The following is a 14,532-nucleotide window of genomic DNA, read 5'->3' on the forward strand; positions in this document are numbered from 1 at the left end:
AAGCATATCGTGCTTGTTGAAGAAGCACCAAGAATTTCTCGTAATGCGTCAAAGTCAGAAATAACTCTATCTCCTCAAAAACCAAATCCAATAAAACTTACGTTATCATAATGAATGGTTTTGTATTATTTAACTCTGATCAAATCAAATCTATAATATGGATCTTACTTTCAAAATAATATGGAAGCCCTTACAAAGGTTCATTAATTGGCAAACATAAGAAGATATGTTGAACAAAATTATTAACAAGTTTCAGTAAAAAATCGTAGCAATCAGCGATTCCATTTTTGTTTTTTGTTTGACAATCTTTTTCATTTGCCTACAACTACATTCGCTGTATTACGAAGACAGCTAAAATACGTTTATTATGGTAAAGCTAAGATCAATAATACATCATCTCACAATTTTGAAATGTAAAAAGAGATTTTGAATGAATCTTAGTAGACAAACCAAAAATTCACAAGCATTCGCAGGCTCTTGCCCTTCTATTAACGTGTATATTTGGGAATTTAATCTTTCGATTCTATCCGGTCACGATTATTTAGAATATCGAAGATAAAGTTAAATAAGTATCTGTTGCAAAAATTTCCAATTCTTGTTGAGTAATTTATGGTAATCATATTTATGAGATAAACATTCAATCACCATCAGCAGCAGCATTGCAGTGTTTTCCCGAATGCGCACGAATAGAAATGTACGAACAAAAGTGTACCACTGCAATACGAATAGTACCGCTGCAGTACGAATAGAAGTGTACCGCTAGAATGTACGAATAGAAGAGTACCGCTGCAATCATAGACGACGAGAGACCTGCGGTTCTTTACTCCACTGGTACTGTTACTTTTACCGGCACATTTTCTTTCAAGACTTAATTTTTTATTAGGATCTGAAAGCAGGTTTAGAAATTGTTCAGGAATGGGGATTGTTTCAAACTTTTCGGAAAACTTTTACCTTCGAGACATCATATTAGTCTAGGCTCATGGGAGCAAAAAATTGACCTATTGGGACGGAGAGGCTCTGCCAATTTTTATATCGATATTACGGATGGGGACGGATGGTGTCCATTCACGTCGTCTGTGCTAGGAATGCTCGCATGTAATTGATTCATTGTTCGCGTAAATTTGTCATTGAAACTTTTTATCAATTTTACCGCTTAGCAATGAAATTAGAGTGATAACTAGCATACTAAAAAATTGTTCTACATTTTATCTATCCAGCAACATATTGGTTATTGTTATCCATCATGTGGTTATGCTGTTATTAACGTTTGAAATCTGACGCAACATTTGCCAGTTTCATCTTCAATTTTACAGAATGCATCCCAATATAGTAAACAAAGACGTAGTTCCACGTCAAAAAGAAAGCATTTTAACGTGCGTTAAAAAAATTGGTAAAAATTGTCGATTTTTCATGGGTTTACATTCACACGTACTGATGAAATTTATTTATTGGACAACAATCAGGGCATCGAAAGAAAGCCCGCTTCCGGACGGCCGATGACACTGAGTGACAAGAAGTTCTAAAGGATGCTGAAGAGGAAGACCGAGGGAAAAGTGGCGCATGGCCGGGAGGATTGCACCGGCCAAACAGTGAAAAGTACCTGGCGCACATGGACATACATGTTGATTTTCTTGGCGAATTGCGACGTGGTGGTGGTGATGGAAGACGAAACCTATCTCTTTCTGGATGGTAACGACAGGCAGGGCACTTCGTGCACCCTGTGGCCTTGGACTGGCCGTGAACGGGGCTGAGCGCTTTGGACTGGCCGTGGGCGGGGAAATGTTAAGTTTGAAGTGCATGCAGGAAGTTGTGTCGTTCATCATAAAATACCATAAAGGCAAAGACGCGGTGTTCTTGCCAGATCTGGCGTCGACCGACCACTGGAAGCGATCGTTGGAGGAGATGTAGGCGAACCCGTCAGCTGCATCCCGTCAAGAATTTCTGAGCAAACCTGGAGAAAATGGACAAATTCGCGATACTAGACACAAGGCCTATGGGTTCTAAAAACGACTGGTTTGATGACGAATGCAAATAGTACGAGAGCGAACGTAGAACGATTTCGACGGGCCAAAACTCAGTTCTCTGCAGGAAGAGTCGCCAACAAGATGACCAAGAAAGCGTAGCGATGAAAGAGCTGTACTAAGCAAGCGACACTCGGAAGTTCTACGAGAAGCTCAACAGTTCCCGCAAAGGCTACGTTATGCAAGTTGATATGTGCAGGAGCTCAAGCGGCATCTTACTCACAGACAAGTAGGTATGCGGTGATCGAAAGGGGGAAGCCACACTTCGATGACCACCTTAATGGCGATGCAGTAGAGTGCAAAGGCGATATGGTAATTGATCATGGTGTTCGGCCAAACACAACAGGATATTAGTCACTGATTTTTTGGGAATGAAGAAAGAGAATGGTCGGCTAAAAAGCAACAAAGAAACAACTACTCAGTGAGCTTCTGAAATATGGTCGACAAACACTGGCTAGAGCGATGCACTACACGGTGACAAAAAAGTCCGGTCACACTTTTTTGGGGTCGCCTGTAGCCTACACGTTGCATCTCTCTGGTGCCATCTATATGTCAAATGAAAGGGTTAACTTTGCTGCCCAAAGTGGCAGAGTTTCGTTTCTGTGCAGTTTGTTTACATTGAGTTGTGAGCCATGGCAGAGTTAAGAGCAGCTGTTATCGCTGAATATGTGAAAGGGTACAAACCCGGACACATATTCAAACACCTAAAACCGCTCGGAATCGACCGGAAATTCGTGTACCGGACCTAGAGACCGGAGGCACCGATGACAAGGCACGATCTGGACGACCAAGGGCTGTGAGAACTACAAGGCTGATCGAGTTTGGAGTGTGAGCAAGCTGCTGCGGACAAGCTGAACGTTTCCCGGTTCCAAGATAAGACGTCAGTGATGATTTGGGGAGCCATTTGCAAGAGAGGTAAACTGCTTTTATTTTTATCGATAAAGGGGTCAAAATCAACGCAGCGTACTACCTGGACACGGTTTTGAATAAAAATGTTCTGCCTCAAGCTGAACTATTGTTTGAAGACGATTACTACTGCTTCCAGCAAGATGGCGCCTCATCCCACACCGCAAAGGTTGTTCAGGCGTGGTGTGAGGAAAACTTGACCGATTTCATTTCGAAGAATGAATGGCTTCCGTCGTCTCCGGATCTGAATCCACTGGTTTATTTCATGTGGGGATACATGATTTCGAAGCTGAACGACTATAAAATAACAAATTTGGAGCAATTCAAGCGAGTTATCACGAAAATCTGGGACGAGATGCCGATGGAGCACGTGTGCGCCGCTTGCGACGACTTTCCGCTGGTTCGATCAGAGAAAGATGGTGTAATTCCGAGATATCGTCTGTGAAGTATCTTTATGAGTTACTGAATAAAGCTATGAAAGCCAGATTCAGATTTTCTTCTAATTCTTTGAAATATTGAGATTTTCCTGTGTGACCGGACTTTTTTGTCACCCTGTTCTCAGCTGAATTGAGTGTTTTTAGCTTTTCAATTGTTGTTTTCCACCAGCAACATATTTCTGATAAAATATTGGCAAGTTTCGAAGAGAATTACCGCTATGTAACCAGAAACATTATTTTGTTACGTTCGGGGCATAAAGCTTCCCGTAGCTCGGGGCAAAAGGACTGTTTGTAAACAAATTTTTTGCTTACATTTCATCTCGTTTCCAGCATTGTACGGAAATCCAATCGGCGGTCATGGACCGTTGAACAGTACGATCGGTGCTAGAGACAATAAAAAACGGTGTTTGCAGAAACCATGCCGCTCGAGTGTGTGGAATTTCAAAGAAAACCATTTTGCCATTTTTATGACAAATGAGATGACAAAATGAGCCTTACTGCCCCAATATTGTGGTGCATGCTGCCTCGTGGACAGGGTGCATTTTACCGCATCTGCATGGTGCTTCTTGCCCCTTTGTTGCGGTGCATTTTACCCCAGCAAGGGTGCATTTTGCCTCGATTGACGACTTTTAAAAATTATTACACTCACTTTAAAAAATGTGTGTTATGCATTCTCTATAATGGTTTAGCATCAAATGCGAGTTCGAACGAATAAATAAGGGTGTTTATATTTTGATCAGTAAATAACATCCCTCAGCTTTAACAAGAATATACTCTGCTCTCGTTAACTGGTGCGTTTTCCCCTTGAAACCCCTACATTACTTTATCATCCGCAAACATTTAAACGCATAAAAAGCAAGAGGAATCATGAATAATTAATGCCTTTCAATGCTCAAGTACTGTTAATCAAATTCGTCACGTCAGTCCGCCCAGTGACGCGTTATCATATCTAATCTTCGAAGGTAACATACCTTCGGAAGGTGGTAGAGACAGGTGCAGAGCAGTGTTTACAACATCATCTGGTTCGCTAGTATGATATATATTTTTACACCTTCGCCACTTATGCCATCACGCTTGAGAGACAGTTGTGAGAAAAGTTCACTCAAGCGTCCGGATTTAATGAAAAAATTGTGGCTTTAGCAGGGGCCCACACATTACTACGTAACCGAGTTAATTAAAAATCAGTTTAAACGTTCGAATAAATGCAGCCGTTTTTTGATGCGTGACTGTTCGGTAGTCGCTATTCATGTGAACGTGAAACTGATGGAAAAAAGCAGTAAGAAATATGTTTTACCAAAAGACTGTTAACAGTGCTCGGAGGCAGGCCGTAGGAAAAGAATCTCGGCGTTAGAGCGGTACATGCTTACTGTCACAGCCAACAATGATAGCTGAACAATAACCTAACAGTTTATTCGCTGACCGGGCGCAGCTGCTGCAATGGCGACCTGTACACGCAGCTCGGAACACCAGAAGAAAAGCGGAAAAACGACAACGATTAATGACGGATGTGAAAAGAAAAATGCATCTCCCATCAGATTGAAACTTAATGAGGGTCGTTTGCTGAACAGTTGCTGCAGATCCCCGGGTGTCATGGGAAAAATTGCTTTAGAGATTACATAATTTATTCTGTCCTCTCGCGGTCCATGTTGTGATAATAAATATTCCGATCTAGAGGCGCTACTCGGCGTTGGGGAGCAGCCCATAAGAAAAGTGAATCGCTTTTATTTTTCCACGTTTTACCGTCACTGTGAGATGATCTCGTTTTGCCTTCCGCTCCAACTTGTTCACGCTAATAAAACAGAGCGGCAGAAAAAAACCAACGACTCTAGCGTGGAATAGATTCTTATTCGATGTAAGCAGGAATAAAAAAGCGAAAGTAAACGATGAAATGTCGCTGATAACGGGTTTCAACACCTTGAAAATTGCACTGCTGGAGGAACGATGGGTATATTTGTTTTCTACTCTGCTCAGAGTTTAACAACCACAACAATATCGCACGCTAGCCTGGGGGGCTAATGCGGTCTCGATCAACTAGATTAGTTGAGAGAATACGTTATCGATATTGTTTTCGGCACATTTTGCATGTTGTAGGATAAGTACAACGATACACCGTGCCCCAGTGCTGAGTCGAGAAAATTTCCAGCTCGAAAAGACCCTCGACCTGATCGGGAATCGAACCCGATATCACAACCGTGTGGGAGAGCTAGCCGACCGACATCGCTAACCACAGAACCACGGGGACCACTAACAAGTATCACCTAAAAAAAATTGATAGTAAACTAATTAAAAACGAACCTGAAAAATCGTATAACCGCTATCGTACATCCAGAAGTCCTCCGGTGGATTGCCCGGTTTGGTGAGCTGAATTGCCAGGCACTGCTGAAGTATCAGCCGACATTTCTTCGGCGTTCCGGGTGAGTTCGTACTCATACTGACGCCACTGGTTTCGTGCTGCTGCGGGAAACTTTCCACTTTGGCCCGTTTGAACGATCATAAGAACGGATTTTCTGCTTCCACTTTCGTCACTTGCCCCTCCTAGGATGCACTGAGCAAGTGTTGCACTGGTGTCGAGACTCAAAATTACCGGAGGGTAGAGCTTCTCACTAGGTCACACGATAAAGCGCACACCTGAACCGCTCGCAACGGTGCGTCCGCTTGAATGCTCTTTCGCAAGTGTGCTGGCTTGGGTGTTGCGAATGTGAATTAATTGGAACAACTGCGATATTCCGAGCCCTTTATCAAATGGTTCATTATTTGCAAGATCAGCTGCTAAATAACCTGTTGCTCCGTCGGGTTTCCAGTTTGCTGACGGGATGCACACTGTTATCTCAACTGTTTTACTTTCAATGCTGCGCACTTGGGGCCTTGTACGGGCGCGAAATTGATCCACCTAGTGTCGGTTCAAGCCTACCTACAGGTAGAGCAGTCGAGCGTTTATTTAGGTTAGCATTTCCCTAGATGCGCACTTTCTGGAATGATAGAGTGAAGAGAAAACATAATGAGTGGCTTGAGGTCATTAGGTATTTGTCTTATGATAATGATGATCCACAAGAAATCCAAGAAATCATCTGAAAGGAACAATTATCGATTGTCACTTAAATGTCGTTCTGATATGTTTATCATTAGCCGCGTCCGGCCGCTTTAAAAAATAACGATAATACATAACAACAACGACAAACTAAAGCGAATCGATTTTAATGAACATCATGAGAGCGTGCTTTTCTCCTCGGCATTAGCATTGGAACAATCTTAAATGGTATGGTAAATTAAAACTTAACTCTAGGTATGATAATGACAAAAACTCGATTGATTTTGCTGTTGAGTCATCATTTTCGGTTCCAGTAATATCTTCTTAGGTTCAGCTGAAACTGGGTAAGCATTTATTATGAAACAACTACGAATTCAGTTGTTTTTCCATTAGCGTAAGTTTATCGCCTGTTTTAACACTAATGCTGTCCAGCGATCAAATTGGTGCTAATAGCTCTGAGTCAGAGAGGTAAACGACCTTCCCAACTGACAGTCGATTGTGTGGTACCCCTTCAACCAACGGGAAAGCTAGTTTTTGCGGAGGACGATGAAACTCTTTGTTGATCCCATGTACAGACATTGAGGTCCAATAGTTTCGTGATTGGCGAATCAATTAATTCTTTTGGTCACCCAGTGGAAGTTTTCGGTTTCTTCCTAAATGAGTTTTGATTGTGGACTTGACCTGTTATTTAATTGTTGGCTCTAATGAGCACTTGAAGCTTACTTTCTCGTGCAATTCGACTAAATCTTGAATATCTAAAATCCGACTAGAGAGAATTTGCTGTAACTTCAAATGTTTGCAAAGATGTATACGGACTTTTAAAAGTAGGAGGGTGGTATTCAAGACACGACCGCATGACGTTGGACTACGGTATTCTTATATTCCATTAAAACAAATAATAGAGAGAATTGCAACTCTAGTATTTGCTGCAATTTTATCTAACAGTGCATTTCTGGATGCTGAGACGTTAAAACGTTATAAATAATAATATATACTAAAAGAATGGATATCTTTTATTTAATCGCTGTCATTTCATACATATTCGAATCAACCCTTTGTTTGCTGCACTACCAAGACAATCATTTAATTGAGCGAATTGGTAAAATTTTCCTATCTAAGCAAAAAGCAAACTTTACGAAACTATCTGAAATTGGAGCCCAGAACGATTCAACCGAAAATTTTAAATTTGAAAATTGTTTGACATTTAATCGATAAAACTCATGCTAGGTTAGTTCCAGCCCAGCATATAACTTCATGTATTTGAAAAAAAAAAACGTTTGGTTCAATAACTCAATATAGCAAGAGCTCAATCACACGTTTTTCGGTAGTTGTTATCAAGGTTTGGGCGAGTGACAGGAAAATATATTAACTTCTTCAGTTGTGATTTAGAGCATTTCTAATTGTTTTGTTATTTTTCACGATAGCGACAAGTTTGTTTCTTTCTCTGTGTGCGAGAAACAAAATCAAAACCGCGCACCGAGAAACAAAAACGAAAATTTAATGAATGCTCATTGAGAAAACTTGCAACTCTTTTTACCAATAACTTATGATACTCAAAAGAACCCGTTTTGATCTAAATCAAATTTCTAGTAAATAAGTGTTGATCATTCATAGGTAGTAATTTTTCCTCGATGAATAAAGACTGGCTGAAGAAGTTAAAATCGCTGCTGTAAAATCAAATTCACAACTGTGTTCGTTAAGACGTTTTAATATTTTCAATGACAATAATAATCTTCGATAAACACCCGCTATAGTTATTCACACACATGCTATAACTATCTAAACACGCGTTAAAACTATTCATACACACGCTGTAGCTATAGCTATCCATACACACGCTATTCCTTTCCATACATCCGATACAACTATCTATAAACACGCATAAGCTATCCAACCATGTGCTATTACTATCCATACATACGCTATAACTAATCATTACACACGCAGCAGCTATCCACACACAAGCTATAACTATCCGTACACACGCTGAAGATATACACGCAATAGCCATAATATGCTACACATGCTAGTGTCTTACACACGCTATAGCTAGCCATACACACGCAACAGCGCCATCCCTATCATCGCAAATGTCATAGCAATACAGATGCACATACGCTATATGTGCACACTGCACACACACCCAACGTTTTCACCCAACGATATCTGAATTGGATTACCGCTGGTGGGGTCCAACTCAGATCGAAGGAGCACCGAACTGAATGAAGAAATGCAGCTTCCCACTACCTCCGCCGCTGCTGCCTGATACCACCGCTCTGGTTCTGCTGCAGCTCAGTTTGGCCGCTGGAATCAGCCACCGCTGCTGATTATACAATGACTGCTATGAGACGACACAGGCTATTATATAGCCCAAAGCAAAAATCCATCCGCGAGCAAACAAGAAGCGAGCTTGTGTATGGTTGAATGTGCACGACTTTTAACACAACTTTTAACTAGTTAAGTATCGAAAACATATTTAAATTATTATATGACAATCTTGCGCAATATTTCCCCTATCAATCAAGCCATTGGTGTTTAGAATCTGTTCAGTGGTAATGATAAAAGAAGCATTTTAAAACGGTGTTGAAACACCTGTTGCAGCTACCGAAAGCGAGCTCGTTATTGGTTGAAAGCTGTGAGACTGTTTACAAAGTCAGATCGGTTGTATCCGTTAGTGTCGACTGTGCTTGTGAAGAGAGGTGGTGATTGGTTGCTCGGTATGATTTAGACAATCGATGTGATTTATCAATTTTTTAATAGTGTATCTCGAGAAATAGGTTATTTTTGTTACATAAATTCAACCGTAAAAGAATTTCTGATCGGTTGATGCCAAAACCTCGAAATTCTGAAAAGAAATGACTGATGTATAAGCGCTCAAAACCTGACCACTTTTCCCTGGTTTTCCCCGGTTGAATTACTAGATTTTCAAATTCAGGTGCCTAACTTCGATATAGACGTTAGTCCAACGTCAAAAAATTACTTTTGAATCTAGAAAAGTTCTCGTTTTAATTAACTATGTGTGCAAAGTTTCATTCTAATCAGAGCCACATGAATTAGTCAAATTTGTTACTGAAAGGTCGAACGTTAAACAGACTTTTTAACACTTTTTGGATAGAGAGGGAATGAAAAAATGCTGAAAACTGATGTTACATTGAAAACGATCATCAGTGTAAATGTTAAGACAGTGCGACGATTTTGAAAACGTTGTAAATATATTTCTTTCTCACAATTGGATAATGTTTAAATATTATTAAATATATTTGAGTGCTTGTGATTCAGGTGCAAGCATGCTTGCCATTCTCCTCAGTATGTGGAAAGAGCGGAGAAAAAATGCACCGCGCACTTCCCTTTCAGTATGTGCCTGTGTGGCAAATGCTTTTACCACATTGCTTCTTTCTCCACTCCAAAGTGTCTCAACCAACTTACAGAGAGACAAACACAATTCCAGCTCATCCCACATCTGATAGAAACAAGAGGGGTGTATCACTCTACAGAGAAAACGCAGAAGTACACCGCAGAGTCCACTGGCGAGTAGTGAAAAAAAACCTACCGGGCAAAAGTGTAGTCCTCGTGTAGCTACACCACGAAAACAATTTCGACCAGAGTAAACTTGACCGGCTCTAGCAACGCAGTCTATTTTTTTTTCTCCCAATCACTTTTCCTCTTTTGCCACGCTCAACAAACAAACTGTAAAACGTACCGAGGATAGCTCTGCTGTGTAATTATTGTGCATGATGTCCATACGTGTAAGTACACCATAGTTCATTGTCTCACAAGAGAGAGAGTTCAGATTTCACCGCGGTGCTTTCAGGAAGCTCACCAGATAAAAATCGACTGTTGTTCTCTTCTAGCATGTGCGTTGATTTGCTCTTTAGTGTGAGAGCAGTTTTTTTCGCAGTGCAAGATGTTCTCCTGCACTCTAGAGGTTTACTTAGGAGAAAAGACAAGCATGGGTGCAGGTTTGCACAGTTGTTTGATTTTATTAGAGATAGGGGGATTAGGGGCATAATGAGCACACGGGGCGAAATAGGCATCCCTCTTTTATGCGAAACTACGCATTTTTTAATACAATGTGGTATGCGGAACTCTTCCGTAGTTACTACAATATCTCTTTATGTAGAACAAAAGTGATTTGTCTGTTTAAAATATGGAGATAATTTGAAAAAATCAAATTGGTTCCCGGATGTTGGAAAAATTATAATTATTGCGCACTACAAAATAAGCTTCTACGGTCAATCAAGTATGTAGACACATCAATATGACGTATGGGTCGTACCCCAAATTTCACCATCATTGAAGTTTTGATTTTAAGCTACAATTAGTGTTAAAATCTCATGTTAACTTTAACCTATTCGATAGGGGCGAAATGGTCACCTTTTTTTTGCCAAAGGTGGCGGGGAAATCTGCAAACAGACACCTGAGAAGAGAACTCAGGGTGTGGGGATGAGACTAGGGGAGAGATGCTGGGGTAGTTACACTCCCCCAGACACCTACTGATCCCTGTCCCGACCCACTAAAACCCCTCCAGTCTCCAGCCCTGGTCTTCCCGGAACGACGGTTAAGTATTACGTCGGGAAGTGGCTTTTGTGCGTGATGCACCCTCTTTACTCTTATAACCTCCTAGCTAACTACCTGGAGACTGGTAGTTAGCTACCACTGGCGTGTTGGTGATTGACCCGCCACACACGTTGTAGCTCCAGGACAATCTGAGAGGCGGCCGCACAGGCCGCGTTCCAGATGTCCGGGTCGTCGCACATCCTCCGGACAAGATTGTCCGGAGTAGTGCCAGGCCCGTTCACAGCCATCATGTTGCTCCTCGCTCTTACGAAACGGGGGCATATGAAGAAGACATGCTCTGCAGTCTCCTCCTCTTCCACGCACTCGGGACACATGGGGGACCCCGCGTGCCCGAACCTGTGCAGATATTGCCTGAAGCAACCATGGCCTGACAGGATCTGTGTCAGGTGGAAGTTCACCTCGCCATGTCGCCTCCCGACCCAGCCGGATATCTCCGGTATAAGTTGGTACGTCCATCTGCCCTTTGTGGAATTAGACCATTCCCTCTGCCAACGGAGCATCGAGAATGACCTTCTGGTGCCTCGTATGCCTCTTGTGTCACGGTGGTCGAAACACTCCCTGTCCTCCTTGATGGCGATGCTGATAGGCATAATGCCGGACAAGACACAGATTGCATCGTATGACACCGTCCGATACGCACTCACAACTCTCAGGCACATGAGCCTGTAGGTACCTTCCAGTTTACCGCGGTAACTGTTAGTACCTAGCGCTCTGAACCATACTGGCCCACCATACCTAAGTATAGACGAAACCACGCTGGCAAGAAGTCTTCACTTGCTGCCATAGACCGCTGAGCTATTGGACATCATACGAGGTAGTGCTGCAATAGCCGATGAGGCCCTCTTACAGGCATAGTCGACGTGGCTCCCGAACGTGAGCTTGTCGTCGACCATAACCCTCAAGAGCTTCAACGATCGCTTCGAGGTGATGGTACAGTCTCCGACTCTGACCACCGCCTTTTGCTCTGATTTACGGTTGTTCACAACCGTGACCTCCGTCTTATGGTGCGCAAGCTCCAGTTTCCTGGAGCGCATCCAGTCCTCGACCTTCTTTATGCAATGCGCAGCCGTCAACTCGACCTCTTCGATCGACTCGCCGTAAACCTCTAGCGTTATGTCGTCTGCAAAGCCGACGATCACAACCCCTACAGGAAACTTTAGTTTCAACACCCCGTCATACATGACGTTCCACAACACCGGACCCAGGATTGAACCTTGCGGAAACTCGGCGGTGATTGGGACGCACTTCTGATCCTCCTCTGTGTTGTAAACCAGTACTCGATTCTGGAAGTAGTTTTCCAGAATCTTGTTCAGCGACACCGGTACGTGGATGCTCCTGAGCGCGAGCGCTATGGAGTCCCAACTGGCGCTATTGAACGCATTCTTCACGTCAAGCGTGACGATTGCGCAATAGCATATTACCCTTCTCTTGCGCTGGAGTGCTATCTCCGCCGTCTTGGTGACGGAGGCGATGGCATCCAGCGTGGACCTGCCCTTCCGGAAGCCGAACTGGTTGCTTGCCAGACCGTTTACACCCTCTGTGTACCTCACGAGTCTGTTGAGGATAATCCTCTCAGGTACCTTGCCCGTCGTGTCTAGCAGGCAGATAGGCCTATATGCCGATGGGTCACCTGGTGGTTTCCCAGCCTTCGGCAGTAGGACCAATTTCTGCCGCTTCCACCTATCCGGAAAGAGGCAGCCATCCAGGCACCTCTGCATGACTACTCGAAACAGCCCGGGGGCCGTTTTTATCGCCAGCCTGATTGCCAGGTTAGGGATTCCATCCGGTCCCGGTGCCTTGCTCACTTTTAGAGAGTTGGCGATCACGATGAGTTCCTCATTCGTAACCCTTGCATCCTCCTGAACCTCGACACGGCTGTCGTCGCCCACGGATTGGATGCTCGGCAGGTTGGCCGACCATCCCTGGTCTGTGTCTGAGATACTGGAACGTCGGACGTGGGACTCGACCGCCGGAGGCCAAGGACTTGGCTCGTGGCGCGGAAAGAGTCCCTCGATGATTCGCTCCAGCATCGCTGGTGATCGCTCTGCAGGCACCAGCGCGCCTTTGGTCTTGGCCATTACGATCCTGTAGGCGTCACCCCACGGGTTCGTATTGGCACTCGCGCATAGCCTATCGAAACAGGCCCTCTTGCTGGCCTTAATCGCACTCTTCAGCGTCGATCTGGCAGAACTGAATGCTGCGCGGCGCTCTGTCCTCTGTTCGTCTGTTCGCGCACGCTGCATCCTCCGTCTCGCACGGAGGCACGCACTGCGAAGGTCCGCTATCGCGTCAGTCCACCAGTAGACCGGTGGCTTCCCATTCCTAGGTTGGCGAGTCCTAGGCATGGTGGCGTCGCACGCCCGAGATAGCATAGCAACTAGTTGGTCAGGCGTCGGGCGAAGCCGACTGCCCCCCACGCGCTCTCGTCTAATTGCCTCTTCAAGTACCTCGGCATCAAAATGCGATGTCTTCCACCCGCGGGCGAAAGGAGTGTTGGCCCTACTCGTCGCTTGCCGCCTCTCGTTGTTGTCTACACTATAACAGACCGCCTGGAGGTCGCTATTAGTGTAGCCATCGTCTACCCTCTAGTTCTTGATCAGTCCTGGGCTGGAGAACGTCACGTCGATGATCGACTCCGCGCCATTTCTGCTAAATGTACTTTTGTTCCCAACGTTGGCCAAATCTAGGTTGAGCTTTGCCAAAGCCTCCAACAAGATCTGGCCCATCTGGTTCGTGAAGCGACTTCCCCACTCAACAGCCCAAGCGTTGAAGTCGCCCGCCACCACCAACGGCCACCTTTAGGTTGGGTGAAATGAGCACACCTTGTCACATAAACTTACGTGAAATTCATCTCAGTAGACTTGTGAGTTTGTCCAAGAGATCCCTAAGATTTTTTCCAATAAGTTTAAACATGTTAGTTATGATAAAAGGTTTTACACTGACGGATCTAATCTAGATGAGCCCACTGGCTTCGGTGTTTTCCACGAAAATTTTACCGCCTCCTACAAACTCGATGCTCCTGCTTCCGTAAACGTCGCAGAACTTGCTGCTATTCAGTACTCTCTTGGAATCATCGAAACCCTACCCACAGACCACTACTTCATCTTCACAGATAGTCTCAGTGCCATTCAGGCTCTGCGATCGATGAAGCCTGTGAAGCACACCCCGTATTTCCTGGGGAAAATACGGCGGTTTTTAAGTGCCTTAACAGATAAAAATTACCGGGTTACCTTAGCGTGGGTCTCTTCTCATTGCTCGATTCCGGGTAATGAAAAGGCTGACTCTTTAGCTAAGGTGGGTGCTATTGATGGCGATATTTATGAAAGACCAATTGCTTATGATGAATTTTATAGCATTTTGCGTCAGAGAACACTCAACAGTTGGCAATCATCATGGAACTCAGATGAACTGGGACGGTGGCTACATTCCATTTTTCCTAAGGTATCGACGAAAGCATGGTTCAAGGGGTTGGATGTAGGTCGGGACTTCATTCGCGTGATGTCCAGACTTATGTCCAATCACTACACGTTAAACACGCATCTCTTTCGTATAGGGCTTGTAG

The 14,532-nt window shown here is 43.9% G+C and overlaps 1 protein-coding gene across 5 annotated transcripts in view; it reads right to left on the bottom strand.

The window, feature by feature from the left end:
• LOC129720744 (uncharacterized protein DDB_G0275275) overlaps positions 1-14,532 on the bottom strand; it is a 385,619-nt gene that overhangs the window by 20,251 nt on the left and 350,836 nt on the right. For all 5 annotated transcript variants that reach the window (XM_055672415.1, XM_055672416.1, XM_055672414.1 and 2 more), the window contains one exon: positions 5,660-6,333. In XM_055672415.1, the coding sequence (XP_055528390.1) occupies positions 5,660-5,794 (135 nt within the window). In that variant the 5' untranslated portion in view covers positions 5,795-6,333. The remainder of the gene's footprint in view (positions 1-5,659; positions 6,334-14,532) is intronic.

This window comes from Wyeomyia smithii, chromosome 2 (genome assembly GCF_029784165.1).
Source record: "Wyeomyia smithii strain HCP4-BCI-WySm-NY-G18 chromosome 2, ASM2978416v1, whole genome shotgun sequence".
NCBI classification, from domain to species: domain Eukaryota; kingdom Metazoa; phylum Arthropoda; class Insecta; order Diptera; family Culicidae; genus Wyeomyia; species Wyeomyia smithii.